This window comes from Myxocyprinus asiaticus, chromosome 3 (genome assembly GCF_019703515.2).
Source record: "Myxocyprinus asiaticus isolate MX2 ecotype Aquarium Trade chromosome 3, UBuf_Myxa_2, whole genome shotgun sequence".
Lineage (NCBI taxonomy): Eukaryota > Metazoa > Chordata > Actinopteri > Cypriniformes > Catostomidae > Myxocyprinus > Myxocyprinus asiaticus.
Genome location: NC_059346.1, coordinates 9,548,210 through 9,567,700, shown reverse-complemented (window position 1 = coordinate 9,567,700; position 19,491 = coordinate 9,548,210). Strand labels below are relative to the sequence as shown.

Sequence of the window (19,491 nt, the reverse complement as noted above, 5' to 3'; positions counted from 1 at the left end):
ATTATATAATCAGCTTTTTAGTAGCTTACAGTAGCTAACTAATTTATCAAACCAGTAACTGTTGTCTAAATATAAATGATGAGAAGCTTCTCGAGCTATATTTTCCAAGGTAGCTTTTACAACACAGGCTAGTGTGATTCTCAAGAGAGTGATTAAGAATTTCTTTACACAAAAGACTATTTAATAGTTATTCCATGTCAAATCAACCAAATGTTAGAAACTTCCTCAACTGAAATATTTTATTTTTTTTAATACTTCTTCTGACGAAAGATAAATATAAATAATGATGAAAGTCAAAATATGATATGCCGTACATGCGTATTTACTGAGTAATCCATTATTTTGTAGAGGGGGGTCAACATGAAAATTTGCCTTTGATTTTGAAGCAAAATTGCAGGTTAAAAATGACGTTAGAAAGGTGGCAGCGTCATTATTTTATATTAACAAATAGATAGGATGGTCTATTACTAAAATCAGTTGACTTCACCCCTTGTTGCATTATATGCCAATAACGTGAGTCCAAAAATTGAAATAAAAATAGTTGGAAGTATCTCAGGTAACTCAAGAAGTATTAAAGATTTCTGAATCCTTTTATATTTGGTTTCAGAACAAACTTTCCTTTTGGTATCTTTATATTTATTGCCCTATATGGTTAAATCCCAGAGATATGGGTCTTTTAATGTTGCTAATTTTCACTAGTCGAAAGCCAAATGTTGGTCACATGGTATAAAGCTAGTTTTTCTTGTCCAACAAAATGAAGGTCTAAAGTACAAATAATGTTGAAACTAGAAATGTACCTTTATTGTCAAAATCTCAATCTGAGTATCCCAAAATACAAAATGTTTGAGAATAAGCAACACATTTTGCTTTTCAGTTAGTGCAACACCTATATTTACGTACTTTTTGGATTTCAGAAATGTACAGCTGCAAAGCTCTGGAATGCATCATATAGGGGTCCAAGCACCAGCATTTGCACTGCATTGTTATTATTCTTTTTCTGCCCTAAATGTGTGTCAGAGACAATAAATCTTAGAGATCAGAAAACTTGGTGTGCTCAGGCGTGCACACACACACACACACACACACATCCATCTGACACTTTCCACAAGAAAAATGCGAACAAATTTCAAATCAACATTATCACAGTCAAAAAAATCTGTGCTAACATTATTTACCACACAAAGATCTAAAGATAATATAAAGTTAAGTGGTGTGGCCACATTTTAGACAAACAGGAGAATATTTGTGTTTTACAAATCTGTTTTAATCCAAGTGCATGAAAGAGCCAGAACAAGGTCCATCCTGTCAGACCGCTACTATTAAACATGTTGAGTGGAAAAAGATAATTAATCATGGAGGGCTTTTAGAAAAGGATGTCTTGAAAAGGATGATTGCTGCTAGCTTTGGCCTAACTATAATGTAGTTTTATTACTGCATGTTCTGTCAGGGAAACCAGACACAGACCATATCAATTATTTATCTCCCAAACAACCACACTGCTGATGGCATATCTCCCTTTCTTGACTAGGCAAATCCAGAGCAACTCCAAAATGTAACCGTCACAGTTCTGTGGAAAGCAATTACATTTGTTTACCTAAATCTCTCACACTGGGTGACTTTGGTTATTTTTATTTGTGATGCTCTGGATTGCTCTCATTTACGCCCAGAATGACAATCACAAAATCATTCAGAACCGACCCTTTAGTGTGCTGCCGTTGGGTGAAGTTTCCTAATATAGCCTACTTAACATATTCACATATACAGTATGTGTATGCACACAAATAGTATAGAGTAAGTTAAATAATACAGTGTACAGTCAGCTGGTCATTATCACAAAGGAAACCCTAGCAGGAAGATCAGGACCCCAATCAGGAAATATTGTTTTGAGAAATTAAATTATGAGCATGGAAAGAAGGAAACTGTGGCATGATCCGAGACACATCAAACAGAACATCTATGTAGAATATAAGTTGCACCTATGACAATTATTTGACAGCAGATTGCTAAAGAACTGTGTAATAATCACCAATAGCAACATTCAAACAATAGTCTTTACTAGGGCTGTCAATTTAACATGATTATATAAAAAACATTAAAAAATTCAAGCTTGTCAGCAGGGTGCAGTAAGCGCAACTCCATCTGAACAGGCAACAAACCACACCTACAGACAGCAGAAAGCACAAGATGATGTGGATGCGTTCTTGTCTTCAAACACAGCTGGACGCAGTGCAACTCCGAATGTAGGGGTCTCGAGCTGTGTTTTTCTAAGTTTCAAACGCAGTGTTTATGACGCTACTAAAGTGAGACGGTCCTAAAGCGTCCATCTGACACATGTGCACATAGACAAAAGCCCTTATAATAAGTCTACCTCAGACAGATTGACGGATTTAATTGCAAAATGGACTTCTGTGGACTGTAGGCCAGTGATAGGCTTATGTTCGATGTTATGGAAATAAACAATATTATTATAATCATATTTTATTTAACATTAAAGCAAACTTTTTATTGCCTAATTAATGTATTAATGTATTTTAATTAACCTTATTATTATATTGATTATATATTATATTTATAATTATTTAATGAATTATAATTCAATATTGAACTATTTATAACTGGGGGCCTTTCTCTGCAAATGACAGCCCTAGTTTTTTACCAAACAAGAAAATATTTGACAACATTATTTGACTCATTTTTTTTTTTTTTTTTGCTTGACAAATCAGATATTTTGCAGACCCACTTAGCCACAGATTCAATGTAGAGTACTCTGACTCAGCATGTCCTTTCCCTGGTAAAAATGTCTCCAGAATCAGTTTAATTATTAAAAGAGTGCAATGACTCTGAACAAGGATTCAGTCATAAATGTTGGCTACAATTAAACATTTTGAGTCTTTTGAGACTCAAAAATACAATTGTTTAGTGTTACATTCTCTCATTAAAATTTATTCATTTGTGGTTTCATTTTAAAAATGATAGTGAAGATTTTTTGTGTGTGTGTGTGTGTGTGTGGTCCTTGATATATTGTCCACCCTGTTATATCATAATACCTCAACGATATTATACTGTGAAGATTTTTGTTATGAAATGAAATCACACATACTGGAGGTGACATCATCCATTCAGCAAAATTATTTTAAGTAATTTTAACCTCCTGAGACCCGAGCATGACTGCTGTGTGCATTTTCCATTCCCCTTTTTGATTTGTTATTAGTAGCACATAATAAACATTCAAATACACAGTACTGTACAAAAGTCTTAGGCACATGAGATGCTTCACAAAAACATTTGTCTTAAGATGGTTATTTATATCTTCAGCTTTAGTCTGTCAATAGGAAAAATACATTTTAGACTCCCAAACATTTCTTTTGCAAATAGAATAGAATAGAAGAACAAGGAGCCCTGCAACAGATGCCATGGCCCCACAGAGCCCCCCACTGAATATTGAGTCAGTCTGGGATTACATGAAGAGACAGAAGCAATTGAGACAGCCGAAATAGATAGAAGAACTGTGGCAAATGCTTCAAGAAGCTTGGAACATCCTATCTGCCAACAACTAAGAAAAACTGTGTCCAGGTGTACCAAAGGTGGTCACACCAAATATTGATTCAGCTTTTTTTATGTTTACTGGACTTTGTATGACATTAATTGATATATGAAAACTATTTATGGCATTATTTTTGAAGATATCCTCACTATGCAACATTTTCCAAGTGCCTAAAACTTTTGCACAGTACTGTGTGTGTGTGTGTGTGTGTGTGTGTGTTATATATATATATATATATATATATATATATATATATATATATATATTAGACCAAATACTTCTCCTTTCCTTGTTAAATTTTAAATAATACTACAGAAAGTCAGATTTTTTTCCCCCATATCTGCCAAACATGTTGAGTGGTTCAATTATCATCTGCAGCCTGAAACTGAACTTTTGACTGGATGTTAGGAATGAATGCACTTGGCTGCATAGTAAAGCTAAAGGATTCTCCCTTGCTCACTAATAAGGGAATGGCTTAACCTCGAGTGTGCTGTCTGTCTGCGCTGGATTCAGAACAGTTTGAAATGCACCGTATTTTCATCTTAACTTCATATAAAGCCTCTGAAAGCAACATTTTCTAGGTTTTGGATGCATCCATTGATTCTCAATGTGATAATGAACAGCGAATATATTATATTTTAAGGAAACTGAGCCTTTAGTCCACGTACAAGGTCAATGTGCTCAACAGCTTGCCGTTTCGCTATAAATCGATGAAATTTTTACAATGGCATTTCGAATGAAACTCGAGACTACTCTTTTCACTCAAATAGGTTTCAATGTAAAACCTAAAAATTAGGTTTCTAACCAGATAACTTACTTAGTTTTGTTGCCATTTCTCCCAAACACAAACTCAGCTGAGATTGGCGCCATGTTGTTTTGTCACATGACGTTGAAAGTTTAACCCATTAATGACAGCCTAGAGTCTCCTGAACTGAGATCAGTCAGTTTATATTAAATTTAATTATGCATAGCCTATAGAGGCCAAAATATAATGTCCACGCATATGTATGTGGAGTCTCCTGAGGTTAAGTGTGTAACTCCACACTGTTATGTGAATACTCAGGGAAAATTAATATAATTATAAATATTTGTTAACAGAAATAAAATAATCAATGTAAGTTTACAAATATATTTGCTAGACATCATTCACAGACCATGTAGTGGATCATTTATTCCCTGAACGTCTACCCTGACCATTTAACCAGATGGACATCTGAATTTTAAGTCATTTAGCTTAACCGGTATGACTTAACATCTTTAACATGTCCATTTAATGATGAAACAAAGATACAAAAGTATGTTTAATTTTAAAAGTTTCAAAACCTAAATGTCACCTAATTGTAGGAATTACCCTATATTATTAAACCATTTAGGCTACTAAACATGGGCGTCTTATCATATTGCATATGCCGCAGCTTTATAAGGGCAACAAGCTCAAATAATTTCTTATAATACATTTATTTTAATTTTATAAATTAAAATTTTAAATGAAAGCAAGAAAACAGCATAGTTATTGTGGGATTGGAAACTTTTCCATTGATATTATTTTATCTTATCCACATTCATCCCCCTCCACTGTGCACTCTCTCCCTGCTATATATAGGCTTCTGCATTGCAGATGTCCCACAACCCAAAGCCTGCAGTCCTGTGAGAGATCTCCTTTTAATTCCCAGCTGAAAGCTATTTGATCTTGCACACTCTTTTACACACACATTCAGACATGTATCGACTGCATAAAAACTATACTTTTACAGCATGACACAGCAGAACAATGACTTGTGCATGGCCAGTACACCAACAAGCCACTTTAAGTCATAAAGGCCCAGTGGCTTACCAAATCTTATGCATTTAACATGTATGAATGCTTTAAGTGTGTGATACGACAAACGCTTCCTTTAAAATACTTTCTGACCTAAAAGGTGAATGTGGAAAAATCAGATACTACAATAAATAAGGGCTTTTCCACCTGCCATTTAGGACATGGAATATACAAATACATACTCAATGGCCTACAGGTATACAGAAAGCCCAAAGCAGAAGAGAAATTATGATTTTACACTGATTGCATTCTTGCTGATTTATCCTTTTACCATTTGTCTGTTCACGTATGGCTGTGTAGTGAGATTGTGTGATAGATTACAGCTAGATTTATGGTTTGGTGCCAGCTCTAAGTATTGATCACCAATAATGCACTTCAGGGTGGAAAAGTGCTTTAAACAACTGAACACATGGTATACAGCAGACAGCCAATGTGTATTCAAGCTTATGCAGTTCACCGCTTGGAAGGATTCTAATAGAGGTCTGATAAGCAAGGAAACATAATACCCAAGTGAATGTATTCATAAATGCCTTTTTGAATGCTCGTGCACGTCAGATGCTGTGAAGGATATGGACCATTCTGTATTTTATCACCGTTGTGCCAGTTGAGTATTTCCTCGCATTTAACGCAATGCACAAACACTTCTGCACACTTCGAAACGCTAAAAATCTTTTTTCTTTTTTTTTTTTTTTACAGAGATAAATCGTATTTATGTCTGACGCTTCCATTTGTGGTCTTTTCTGCCACCTAGTGTCTACTCTTTGTAACGAGTGCTTCTATGTGTTAACAGAAAATCAGCAATGCAAGTTTACAAATAGGTTTGCTAGACAATATTCACAGACCATGTAGTGGATAATTTATCCATTTAACCGGATGGACACTTGAATTTTAAGTAATTTAGCTTGACCGATATGACTTAATATTTAACATGTCCCTTTAATGATGAAACAATGACCCTTATAAAAGCATATTTTGTTTTTCAAAATGTTAAAGCCTAAACGACACTGAATTGTAGGAATTACACTATATTATAAAGCCATTTAGGCTCCTAATGGGCATCTCCATTTTATAAAGGTAGCAAGCTCTTTTCTTATAATACTGTCTTATAGACAATTATAATAAATGTACTGAAATTGAGGTTTCTTTTCTACTGCTGTTGCCCTTCTGTGGTAAAATCACTTCAGCAATGGCCTTGATTGAATTTATCCACCAATACATCCTTATGTTCACAAGCTATGCAATACTTGTCAGCTTCTCTTAACCAATAATATATATTCCTGTGAATATATTACTACACATAAAACTTCTAATGCTCAATAACGAGCACTCCATTTTAAAGAAACATTTATGGACACAAAAGGATTCTGTATTAATAATCCTGATTTAAATTCTTTGGTTTGCAGAGTGAGGAATGCAGAGCTCAAATTTAGCACATTAAAACATCATCCTGATTTGCCCACCAATATTAAATAAGAGTTTTAAGGGTTGCAAAACAGAATGCCAAAGACAGGAAACCAATGGAGACAAATGTAAATATTTTGTTTTTTTGTATAAAATGTTTTTATCATTTCCATTTTAGTATAAAACAGCTCCATAGCTCTGGCCAATTCAACAAACAATTTCACTTCCAGAGCAGGAAAGATCATACACTTCCTGTTGGTCTCTCTCTAAAATACCTGACATTTGCATGGATGGATGGATGGATGGATGGATGGATGGATGGATGGATGGATGGATTGGGGGGGGAGGGGGGGGGGGTCGCTCTTATTTGCCATTCTAGTTTTGGCAATATAACATTAACACAAAACTCTATCAGATAACCTGTGGTTAGCTAGTATAACATTAATATTAACTTTAAAAAAAAAAAAAAAAAAGAATGGATGAATGGATTAACACAAGCCGATCTGGTCACACATTCCAAATGCAAGTCCTTGAGTCCATGTCACCATTGCAAACCCCAATGGGAACTATGCAGTCTTCTGCTGGCCCTTTTTACCGATCAGAGACTTGTGGATGTGAGGAATCACACCTGCGAAAACACATCAACATACTTGAGTGCTTAACACCCTCATCTGGAAAGATGAGTGTACACATGCAACACACAAATATATAAAAGAAACAAGAAAATCCAACGTACCACCACCGGCAATGGTTGCCTTGATGAGGGAGTCCAACTCCTCATCTCCACGAATAGCCAGCTGTAAATGGCGAGGAGTGATACGCTTCACCTTTAGATCTTTTGAGGCATTTCCTGCCAACTCCAAAACCTAATACAAGAATGTAACGAGACCCATTTCATAGCTTTTGGAAAAAAGCAGTGCTAATTTAATTTGTTATAGCGTAAACTGTAAGTGTAAAGTCTTACTTCAGCTGTGAGATATTCAAGGATGGCTGCACTGTACACGGCTGCTGTTGCTCCAACACGCCCATGGCTTGTAGTGCGGGTCTTCAGGTGCCTGTGGATACGCCCCACTGGGAACTTCAAGAGAAGAGAAATGTTTCCAACAATTCTTAAAATGCATGAACTAGATCAAAGTATATTAAACCTTAAATGCATACCTCAGGTCTTAAGATACCCATGACCCCATTTCACCCCCTGTACCTTATCCATTTTTTGGAGTTGTGCCCACACCGCTTTAGTATTCCTCAATCTTTCTCTTGTAAATAGTGTACCAGTTTTTTTTTTTTTTAAATGCCACAACTGCACACACACACAAAAAATAATAACGTTTTAAGGGTTTAACTACCAAAAGTTTATAGGGTCACTTGAGACCCTAGATATGTAATAGTGTCTGTTTTTTTCCATCCATAAATGATATTATGATAATATAAGTTTACCATCACGGGATATCTATTTCTTAGTTTATTACAAGAGAAATGAATACTATATTCATACAAATAAATACTATATCACATTGATTTTATGTGCAACAGTGGTCTATTACCTATCAGTTATCTGTATCCCACATGCATGTACACATACATAATATACATGCTATTTCTTACTCAAGGTGGTGCTGTTGTTTCAGTGATCGATTTGATTTACATTTGACATTGCAATTTGATGAAGAAACAACATGGAAGTAAACTACAGCAAGTACAACACATGAACAGTACGATATATATATATTATAATATATAATATACAATAAGTCATTTTGGTATACTACTGAAATAATGTAAGTTGTGCATCAATTTAGACTCAATAAGTGCCTGAGAAAATACTTATTGAGCTACGCAACACATAAGCTACATAGGTGTCTGACAGCCAGTTGCATCTCATGAAATTTCAGTGTGAAAGTAATGAATCCAGTTCTAGATTTGTCCTTATTTTTTGCATTATCTCTTTGCTATATGAAAAATAAAACAAAATATATTTTAATTTATTCTATTCTAATTGTCTTGAAAATAATTTGAAAATGTTATACCATCTGGACATTTTGTAGATCCATTTTTGATAGATTTACGTGCAGGGTCTCTATAGACTCATATGTAAGTGTTTGGAGAAATTCCCATGCATTCAAAGGTTAAAAACAAAATAATTTGATCCGTATTAAATTAAAAGTATCAGTAATACCAGCAGTACATGCAGAATGACAGTTATATGCATCTTATAAGTGACAAATAACTGTGACCCAAACAACTGCTTTCTGCCCATCTAACTTAAGGGTATTTAACAAATGGACATTTATTTAGAAACCTGGCAATGCAAAAGAAGCAAACAACAGAAAGAGCATACCTGAAGTCCAGCCCTTTGGGAACGAGACACTGCTTTTGCCTTTGCCTTGCCACTGTCTTTACCTGCCTTGCCTCCTGCCTGTAAAAGAAAAAACATAATATACAATCAGATCCTATGCGTATATTCTACTAACCCAAGTATTGCATTATTTTGCAAGGCAAAAAGCAATAAAAAGGCACAATAATTGGCAGTACAAGGTCTAAATATTGGGTGATTTTTAATACATTTGAACTCCATTAGTATATTAGCAATACAAGAAAACAAACTGGAATGAAAATTTAAAATCTTATTGATAATAATTCGTTGTTAGCAATAGTGTCAACCTATTAAGCATGTCGAAGTAAGCATTTATTAGCAATGCATTACTCATGCAGAATAACTGTTAGTGGTACACTAAAAATCAGATTTGGGGAAAATACTCTACTTTTTGCGGAACTTGTATTGTTTCCCGTCGAGCGGACAAGATCGAAAAACATTCATTAGGACTGGGACGCTGTTCTCCTCTCTTATGAATTAACATTGTCCTAAAAACTTAAAACAGATCCACCTGCCAACTTGATAAATACAAATAAGTCAATTAACAGCCCGTCAAGCCAACCAAAACTCCCGCTCACGTGACCATTAGCCTACACAAAGTGTACTACACGTGTGAACAAAACCATTTAGAATATATAACAAAGACAGGGGAAGTTGTAAACCACTTAAAATGGGGCATCTGACGTCGCGATTAATTAAATTGAAACTAAACCATTTTAGCACGCGCTACTCGCGCGGGCTAGCAGCGCTAAATCCAGCCAACGTTAGCTGTTAGCTAGCAATGAATTATCTAGAAATACGGAAAATAAGCCGTAGTCCAAACGGAGAAAATAGTTTTAGCTACAGAAAATATGTACACACAAATATGAAAATAGCATACCATTTTAGCAAAGTGTAGTCTTGAATTGAATACGGGGAGGTCTGGCTAATCTATTTCGCCTCTTGACTCGGAGGAACAATAAACCCCCTTCAGTAGAGAAAGACCGAGGCACACCGAGCGACAGCATCAGCCAATCATGACGGGCGTTGTTGGTTCGAATTTCGGGAAGGCCAATGAGATTTCGGTATGTATTTGCTTCTACCATCCCCCATCGATGATGTTTGTAAGGATAACAGGTAGGCGGGACTTGACATTGACAACAAGTCTACTGAAATTTTCTCGATTTATAGAAAATATTTAACCTCTGTTTAAAATTAAGACACCAAACGGATATATATATATATATATATATATATATATATATATATATATATATATATATATATATATATATATATATATATACACACACACACACACACACACTGGCGGGCAAAAGTTTAGAATAATGTACAGATTTTGCTGTTTCTAAGTAAATTGGTACTTTTATTCACCAAAGCGGCATTCAACTGATCACAAAATATAGTCAGGACATTACTGATGTAAAAAACAGCACCATCACTATTTGAAAAAAAGTCATTTATGATCAAATCTAGACAGGCCCCATTTCCAGCAGCCATCACTCCAACTCCTTATCCTTGAGTAATCATGCTAAATTGCTAATTTGGTGCTAGAAAATCACTTGCCATTATATCAAACACAGTTGAAAGTTGTTTGGTTTGTTAAATGAAGCTTAACATTGTCTTTGTGTTTGTTTTTGAGTTGCCACAGTATGCAGGAGACTGGCATGTCATCAGGTCAATATAAGGTCAAAAATGGCAAAAAAAAGAAACAGCTTTCTCTAGAAACTCATCAGTCAATCATTGTTTTGAGGAATGAAGGCTATACAATGCTTGAAATTGCCAAAAAACAAAAACTGAAGATTTCATACAAAGGTATACACTACATTCTTCAAAGACAAAGATCAACTGGCTCTAACAAGGACAGAAAGAGATGTGGAAGACCAGATGTACAACTAAACAAGAGGATAAGTGCATCAGAGTCTCTAGATTGAGAAATAGATGCCTCACATGTCCTCAGCTGACAGCTTCATTGAATTCTACCCACTCAACACCAGTTTCATGTACAACATTAAAGAGAAGAGTCAGGGGTGCAGGCCTTATGGGAAGAATTGCAAAGAAAAAGCCACTTTTGAAACAGAAAAACAAAAAGAAAAGCTTAGAGTGGGCAAAGAAACACAGACATTGGACAACAGATAATTGGAAAAGAGTGTTATGGATCTTAACCCCATTGAGCTTTTGTGGGATCAGCTAGACTGTAAGGTGCGTAAGAAGTGCCCGACAAGACAGCCACATCTATGGCAAGTGCTACAGGAGTGAAATGTCACCTGAGTATCAGGACAAACTGACAGCTAGAATGCCAAGGATCTGCAAAGCTGTCATTGCTGCACATGGAGGATTTTTTTGATGGGAACTCTGTGAAGCAGTTTAAGAAGTTCTGAACATTTTTTATTTTTTAATTGTAATAGTAATTTTTTTACATTATTAATGTCCTGACTATACATTGTGATATGCTGAATGCCACTTTAGTGAATAAAAGTTACAATTTGTTTCCATAAGAGCAAAATCTGTACATTATTCCAAATTTGTGGCCGCCAGTGTGTGTGTGTAAATATCAGAATGAGCTTTATTGCCAAGTATGCTTACACATACAAGGAATTTGTCTTGGTGACAGGAGCTTCCAATGCACAAACAATACAAAAACAGCAACAAGACTTTTAAAAAATAATTACAATTTAATAAGACAAAATAGATAAATATTGAAAAGAAAAAAGTATATATAGAATACACTATATATATATATATATACACACACACACACATATATATATATATATACATATATATACACATACATATACACATATATACATATATATGAATAAATATACATACATACATATACATACACACACACACACACACACACACATACGTAGTGCAAATCTAAATACAAATCGGTTATGTACAGTGCAAGGGAATGTAATGGCAGAAGAGGTAGGATGTGTTGGATAATATAAAAAGACTAAGCTGTGTATTGCACATTAATTATTGCTCAAAGGGGCAATTTAACTGTTCATAAGATGGATAGCCTGGGGGTAAAAAACTGTTCCTGTGCCTGAAGGTTCAGCGTCGGCCAGAAGGCAACAGTCCAAAAAGGTAGTGGGCAGGGTTATAATATATATATATATATATATATATATATATATAATGTTTTTTGTTTTTTCATTCAAAGATAAATTATAAAATCATCGCATAAAACCAAAATTTCATAAATAAACAATGTATAAACAAAATACACAATTTATTACAATTCGTTTGATGTTTAAGAATATAATACAGTTCACATAACATAATTATGTCACATGATGTGAAAAAAGTGTAAATAATAATGTTGTGGTTCATAAGTTTTAAATATAGCTTACGTATTTCCGGTCAAATCTCAGGGGGCTAACAATCTTCCGGTATGGATTCCAGCTAACGCGAAAGTGTTAAGAGTTGTATCAAAATACTATTATTGCTAAAATAAAGCGACTTTTCACAACAAATGTGATTTTATTTAGTAAAAGTAAAAAAAAAAAAAAAAAAAAAAAAAAAAAAAAAAAAAAAAAAAAAAAATTATATATATATATATATATCTCCGAATGGGCAGCACGGGTGACTCAGTGATTAGCACTGTTCCTCACAGTAAAAAGGTCACGGGTTCGAGTCCCGGCTCAACTGGGCCTTTCTGTGTGGAGTTGTGTGTGCATGTTCTCCCCGTGTTCGCATGGGTTTCCTCCGGGTGCTCAGGTTTCCCCCAAAAGTCCAAAAGCATGCAGGTTAAGTGAATTGGAGACTCTTGCCCCGTAGGTGTGAGTGAGAGCCCCCCAGCCACGGGGGTTGCGTCAGGAAGGGTATCCGTCATAAAATCCTGTGCCAAATCAAATTTGCGAATGATCACTGAAAATGAGCTCCAAAAGTGTAAATACATACGTTTTGAAGCTTGCAGAACGGCCGAGCTTCCTCTGTGTGCAGAGTATTTACAGCCAGCGATTGTACAGTGATTGACAAGTGAGAAATACAGCGACAAGCGATTCGAGAGCACAATCACCTGAAGACGATGTGGGACAGTCCGTTACTCAGCTGAGGTTTTAGCGCCATCCGCAGGGTGAAGAAACATCACTGAGAACACACATAGTACTGCTTTTTCATTTATCCCTGGCTGCAGCTTGCAGAACGGGGCGGGGCAACACATTGGCGGGGCACGCCCATCGCTTACTCTCATTGGCTCGGTCATCTTTTATTGGTGTACATGAGGAGATGCGTTTTAAAATAGTGTAGCCCGATAATTTGTATTGTAGCGCTGTGGCTCGTAAGTGATATGAAATTGTGTTGAATCTCGCGTGTCATTTCAAACAAATGTAGTAGGACTGAGTCGCATGGACTGATGAACAAATTGTGATGTGTCTGCTGTCATTCAAATCTGTAAATCAAAAAATTATGCAATTTCACAAAGCCTTCATTATAAATCATGGTTAGAGAAATTAATTTAATTATAAAATATGTAATTTTTTTAATATCACCATAGAGTGAAAATGAAAAAAGTGTATCGGTGTTGTAATATATATTAATATATATATATATATATATATATATATATATATATATATATATATATATATATATATATATATATACACAATTTATAACCCAACACATGGGTTATGAAAACCAACAGTGCCGTCTGCTGTAAATTAACTGTAAATTACACTCCGATTCTCACAAAAGTTATAAAGATGTAATATAAACGTATTTTCAAATACCCTAATACTGGGGGACAGTATACAAAAACCCGTTCATAAGGCATGTGCTTGAATGCAACGGGCAATTCTCGAAAAAACCGAGAGCATGCATGCACTTTCAGTCTCTTGGTTTCTGCCATAACAGCTCATCATCATGAGTGATTATTTTGCATGATTAATAATAGACTCTTTCATTGACCAAGTTTGCTTTATGCACGCCGCCTGTATCTGCTGGATCTATTGATTACGCTGCATTTTAGGAATTTAGACATTTTAATTTATGCCATCAACAATAGCAAACAAGAGGCTGATGAACTGATAAAAATTGTTATGCCATTCTTTTTTGCCAAAATTGTTATGCCCAATCCCCAACCCCACCCTGGCCCCAACAACATCCCAGTGGTCGCAAATTATATAGACACACACACACACACACACACACACAATAAAATAAATAAAAAATATAATAATAATAATAATGCCATTCTTGAGATAGTTGCGGTGCTTTCACTCGTATTCTATATTGATTCATATTCATTTCTTTGAAGGATTGTAACCGATTATCTCTCCTCCTCGCTCCAAAAATGTGTGCTCCGTTTTCTCGTCGCCCTAAAAATTACTTTCTAATTGACATGCACACAGAAACCATCGACAGTCAATGAATAGTCTGTTACAGCGAGGGGAAAAAAAAGGAATCTTGCATGAGGCATACAGGCTATAACTGTTAATATTGTACTGACGTACCGGTGCATGAGCTCCGAACACAAAAAACACACATACATTATTTTCAAGTTGGCATTTGTTTAAAAACATTTCCATGACAGATTAAGCCTTTATAAATCCCGATTTGTTCCTCAATTTAGGACTGAATATCACATACAAGTAAACAAATGGTTTGGCTCAACTATTCAATATCTCTCAAACAATGATAACACACCAGCAATGACAACCACATCTCCTATCGTGTACGTCTATGAAAGACGAACGAGCCAATGAGACTATGTTGTGGGCGGGGTGACACGTGTAGCTCTGCCCCATAAGTAGCCCCGCCTCATTCTGCAAGCTGCAGACAGGTCCTTCTCGATTGTTTTTGGTAAATTATTATATTTTACCCCTAGTCAAAACATGAGATTACACATGCAGTAAAGCACTACTGAGAGAGAGAGAGAAAAAAAAAAAAACTTACAGTTGAGGATAAATTAGTTTTTATTCATATAATCTCTTCTGCCATTACATTCCTTTGCTTCTGTATATAAAAGATTTGTATATTGTACATATATACACTACCGGTCAAAAGTTTTGAAACACTTGACTGAAATGTTTCTCATGATCTTAAAAATCGTTTGATCTGAAGGCATATGCTTAAATGTTTGAAATTAGTTTTGTAGACAAAAATATAATTATGCCACCATATTAATTAAAAAAAAAAAGTTTTTGAAATTGATGACTTAGACCAAATAATAAAGAAAAGCAGCCAATAAGTGTCCAACATAGATGGGAACTCCTTCAATACTGTTTAAAAAGCATCCCAGGGTGATTCCTCAAGAAATTGGTAAAGAAAATGTCAAGAGTACATGTAAATGCAAATTCTAGGCAAAGGGTGACTACTTTGAAGATGCTAAAGTATAACACAGTTTTGATTTATTTTGGATTTTGTTTAGTCACAACATAATTCCCATAGTTCCATTTATGTTATTCCATAGTTTTGATGACTTTACTATTATTCTAAATCAATTCATTATTATTATCTATGTCTTGTTGTTGTATTGTTTGTGCATTGGAAGCTTCTGTCACCAAGACAAATTCCTTGTATGTGTAAGCATACTTGGCAATAAAGCTCATTCTGAATCTGTAATATCACCACAATAATCATATATAAAAGTAATGATACAGTAACACAACTTTACAATAAGGTTATTTGTTAACATTTGTTAACAATATTAGTTAACATGAATTAACAATTAACAATACTTTTATAGCATTTTTTCATCTTAGTTAATGTCAATTTCAACATACTAATAGATTTTAAAAATCAAAAGTTGTATATGTTAACATTAGTTAATGCACTATGAATTCATTTTAATAGAAGTGGCCCATCTCTGCTAAATACTCTCTGATATTATCGACACAACTGTCCATCGCCAAATCCATGGTACTGTCATAATATTAAGGTGGGGTTAATATCTAGCCAATTAGAATGGGTATTTTGTGTTTACAAGATTAAAAGACAGTTTACGGTCCAATTGGAGAATGCGAGTATGTGAGTGACATCTCAAATGTCCAATCACAAGACGTCGTCAAGGCAGTGACGCGTCTGCAACAATCGCCCAATCATTCAACGTTCTCAGTGCAAAGACGTGCCTCTGATTAGGTCAGGAGGCGGAACCTATCGAAAAACGGATGGGAAAAAATAACGCAGCTCTGGGTGATGGTGAAGATGGCGGATGGGGATAGTGGCAGTGAGCGTGGTGGAAGCAGCGGTGGCGGAGGAGGGGGTGGAGGCAGCGGATTTCAGCATTTCCAGAGGGATCAAGAAACCCAGGAGCTGGCGTCCAAGCGCCTCGACATCCAAAACAAACGCTTCTACCTGGACGTGAAGCAAAACTCCAAGGGCAGGTTCATCAAGATCGCAGAGGTCGGCGCTGGGGGCTCCAAAAGTCGGCTGACACTTTCCATGTCAGTGGCGGCGGAGTTTCGGGACTACCTGGGGGATTTTATTGAGCACTACGCCCAGCTCGGGCCAAGCACCCCGGAGCAGATCGCTCAGTCCTCGGGTGGCGAGGACGGCGGGCCTAGACGGGCCTTGAAGAGCGAGTTTCTAGTGAGGGAAAACCGCAAATACTACCTCGATTTGAAGGAGAACCAGCGGGGGAGGTTCCTCCGGATCCGTCAGACCGTCAACCGTGGGCCTGGTGGGTTTGGGGGAGGAGGAGGAGGTGTGCCCGGTGGTGGCATGCAATCCGGGCAAACCATTGCTCTTCCTGCGCAGGGTCTCATCGAGTTCCGCGACGCCTTGGCCAAGCTTATCGATGACTACGGCGGGGACGACGAGGAGCTGGCCGGGGGTGGCTGCGCCGGGGGTTACGGGGAGCTTCCTGAGGGCACGTCGATCACGGTGGACTCTAAGCGGTTCTTCTTCGACGTGGGCTCCAACAAGTACGGGGTGTTTCTGCGGGTGAGCGAGGTGAAACCCAGTTACAGAAACTCTATCACGATTCCCTTCAAAGCTTGGAGCAAGTTCGGGGGAGCTTTCTCTCGCTACGCCGAGGAGATGAAGGAGATCCAGGAGCGGCATCGAGATAAAACGTATGAGCGGAGAGGAGGCGAGGAGTCGGAGGGGGACGACTTGGATGACGACTGACCTGGCGGTCCGGTGTTCCCACATCGCAGGAACCGTGCAAGAGAGAGGAACGAATTCACATGCATAAAACGAACCTTAATGCGCAAACTATGGCGAATAAAGATGTTTGACTGAGAAACACTGTCATGTATATGTAAGAGAAACCTGTTTAAAAAGCAGTATAGATGATGTTTGGCTAAATATATGGATATTACAGGCGGCTGTTCTAGGTCTAGACTATTTGGAAGTTCTTCCCCTTACACATGTCTTGCAAGAAAAGAAAAAGAAAATGTTTTACCCATTTAACTCAAAGACTGTTCATAAATGATTCAACCAGGAAATGTAGTGCTAGTGTATCAAGCTACAATGATATCTATAAGTGTTTTTTTTTTTTTTGTTTTGTTTTTTTGGTGTTGTACCATTATGGAGAGCAAGCCAGCATCCGAATGACATGGTGGGGAGTGTTTTCTGAAAATGTGTGTATATGCATATGCATATATATATATATATATATATATATATATATATATATATATATATATAAATCTTAGATGCATAAGATCTAAGTCTTATGCATATATATGCATAAGACTTAGATCAAACATTTTAAAAGGTTGTTTAACTTTTATACACAGAATACAGTTCAAGCAAAAATGTAAATCCTAAACACAGTTGAAATGGTGCTATGAAACAGTACTCCACCCTGCTGAGTATTGAGGTGGGGGTGAATTGTATTTTATTTTTCTGCTGTTTCTTATCAGGATAGAGCAAATCACTCTGATTGGACGTAGGGATGAATGTATGTACTAAATTTCAATAGAATGTGTGCATCGAAATTGGAAAGTACACAATTTACTTCTCTGTTTCTAAATTTATAATTGAGATTGATTAGGCTCTTTAAAAGGGAATAATACCAGATCGTAGACATTTTGTTGAATGTTATGTCCACGTTAGACTGGTAGGTTAATATCAGTCCATATGACTGTCAAATTAGAAGTTTTTGAATTGAGCATGTGGAGTGCTTTGATGACTTAACTGGAAAGGAAATCAAATGTAGAACAATACCCAACCGGGTTTAAATAGATGTATTTTTTAAAAACAGTATACAGAAATATATATACAGAAATATATTTATATATAGGCATAGAAACAATTATAAATGCTTCCTAAACAGGCTTAAACATAAAACTCGGATGCAATTATACAGGGGAATATTTCTTACTAGTTTTAATACCTTTCCTATAGACCTAATGGTTGGAAGAGCGTAGGAAAAATAACTAAATTATGAAGTAAACTATACAAACTGGACTTGACAATGAACTCTGTTTAGTTTGTATTTATTTTTCTCCCATATTTCTAAGTTACATTTAGGTGTTACATTTCTGACCTCCAAGAAGAAGTCTGCATTCTGTCTACTCTTTTTCTAGATCTCTCAAATTGTGCGTGCCTGACGAAGTTTTAAACCTCCCTCTGTTATTTTGTTCTTGTTGCTGTGAGTTGGTGTTATACATTTTTAAATCGACAAGAGAAAAAGGAGTGATATTCCATAATTTGCAAATAGGAGCATTTGGCATAATCCTGGTAAAATGTTTGTCATTTATTAACAATAAAGCCTTTCCTGGCCTTTTTTATTTTGATTTTCAGGCCTTCTTAGCTACAAGAATTAGCCATACACGCCACCTGGGAGCCATAGCGATTTTTTACTAATTTTAAATTAATATCCATATGAGTTTTGACCTCATTCTTGTCTGTACTGTGTAATGTGATAAAGGCAGCTGTTCAGTCAAGTGTGTTCTGCTGTAATTCTCCACAAATTCCTTTGAAAAAATAAATAGAATTTCTTTGCTGAGAACATGAGTGTTTGCATTTAAAATGGTTTGAAAGGTGTTTTGCTTATTCACTGAAAACAAAAATGACCAGTAAGATTTAATTGATTTTTATTCCGCAAGTTTTAGCACACAGTAAATCTTAATGGTGTAAATCTAAGTAAAATCTACTTGACTTTATGACACAATATTGATTAAAATGAGTAAATTAAACGTAAAAATTTTATTAAATTCAGGAACTTTCCCTTTCCCTCACAAATATGATATATGTGGTGTTTAAATAAACGTCTTATTAGAACACGTCATGTTTTGAATTTTCCTTAGAAACATATGTTTAATTATGTCAGACGTGACATACGGAAGCCTCCCACAGGTAAACAAAGCATGCTATATAGTCTACGAAACAACATCACACTTGCATTACTGGCGATAGAAACAAGATACAGAGCTGCACAGACCTCAG

At 36.0% G+C, this 19,491-nt stretch overlaps 2 protein-coding genes across 2 annotated transcripts; one reads left to right on the top strand and one right to left on the bottom strand.

Moving 5' to 3' along the window:
• Nucleotides 1-3,820: 3,820 nt before the first annotated feature.
• LOC127423954 (histone H2A.V) lies at nt 3,821-10,147 on the bottom strand. The gene is made up of 5 exons (XM_051668676.1): nt 10,019-10,147; nt 9,103-9,180; nt 7,729-7,842; nt 7,501-7,630; nt 3,821-7,392 (listed from the first exon to the last, which is right to left on the bottom strand). The coding sequence occupies exons 1-5, from the start codon at nt 10,019-10,021 to the stop codon at nt 7,331-7,333; spliced, it is 387 nt and encodes a 128-aa protein (XP_051524636.1). The 5' UTR covers nt 10,022-10,147; the 3' UTR covers nt 3,821-7,330.
• A 6,106-nt stretch (nt 10,148-16,253) lies between these two features.
• Nucleotides 16,254-19,054, top strand: purba (purine-rich element binding protein Ba). The gene has a single exon (XM_051675548.1). It carries the CDS (start codon nt 16,291-16,293, stop codon nt 17,221-17,223), a length of 933 nt encoding a protein of 310 aa, XP_051531508.1. The 5' UTR covers nt 16,254-16,290; the 3' UTR covers nt 17,224-19,054.
• Nucleotides 19,055-19,491: the final 437 nt, after the last annotated feature.

Coding starts and splice junctions, on each gene's coding strand:
- LOC127423954 (XM_051668676.1), bottom strand. Junction 7,843..9,102: donor CCCAAAGGGCTGGACTTCAG/GTATGCTCTTTC, acceptor CTTCTCTTGAAG/TTCCCAGTGGGGCGTATCCA. Junction 7,393..7,500: donor GGCAACCATTGCCGGTGGTG/GTACGTTGGATT, acceptor GTGTTTTCGCAG/GTGTGATTCCTCACATCCAC.
- purba (XM_051675548.1), top strand. CDS start 16,291: ATGGTGAAGATGGCGGATGGGGATAGTGGCAGTGAGCGTGGTGGAAGC.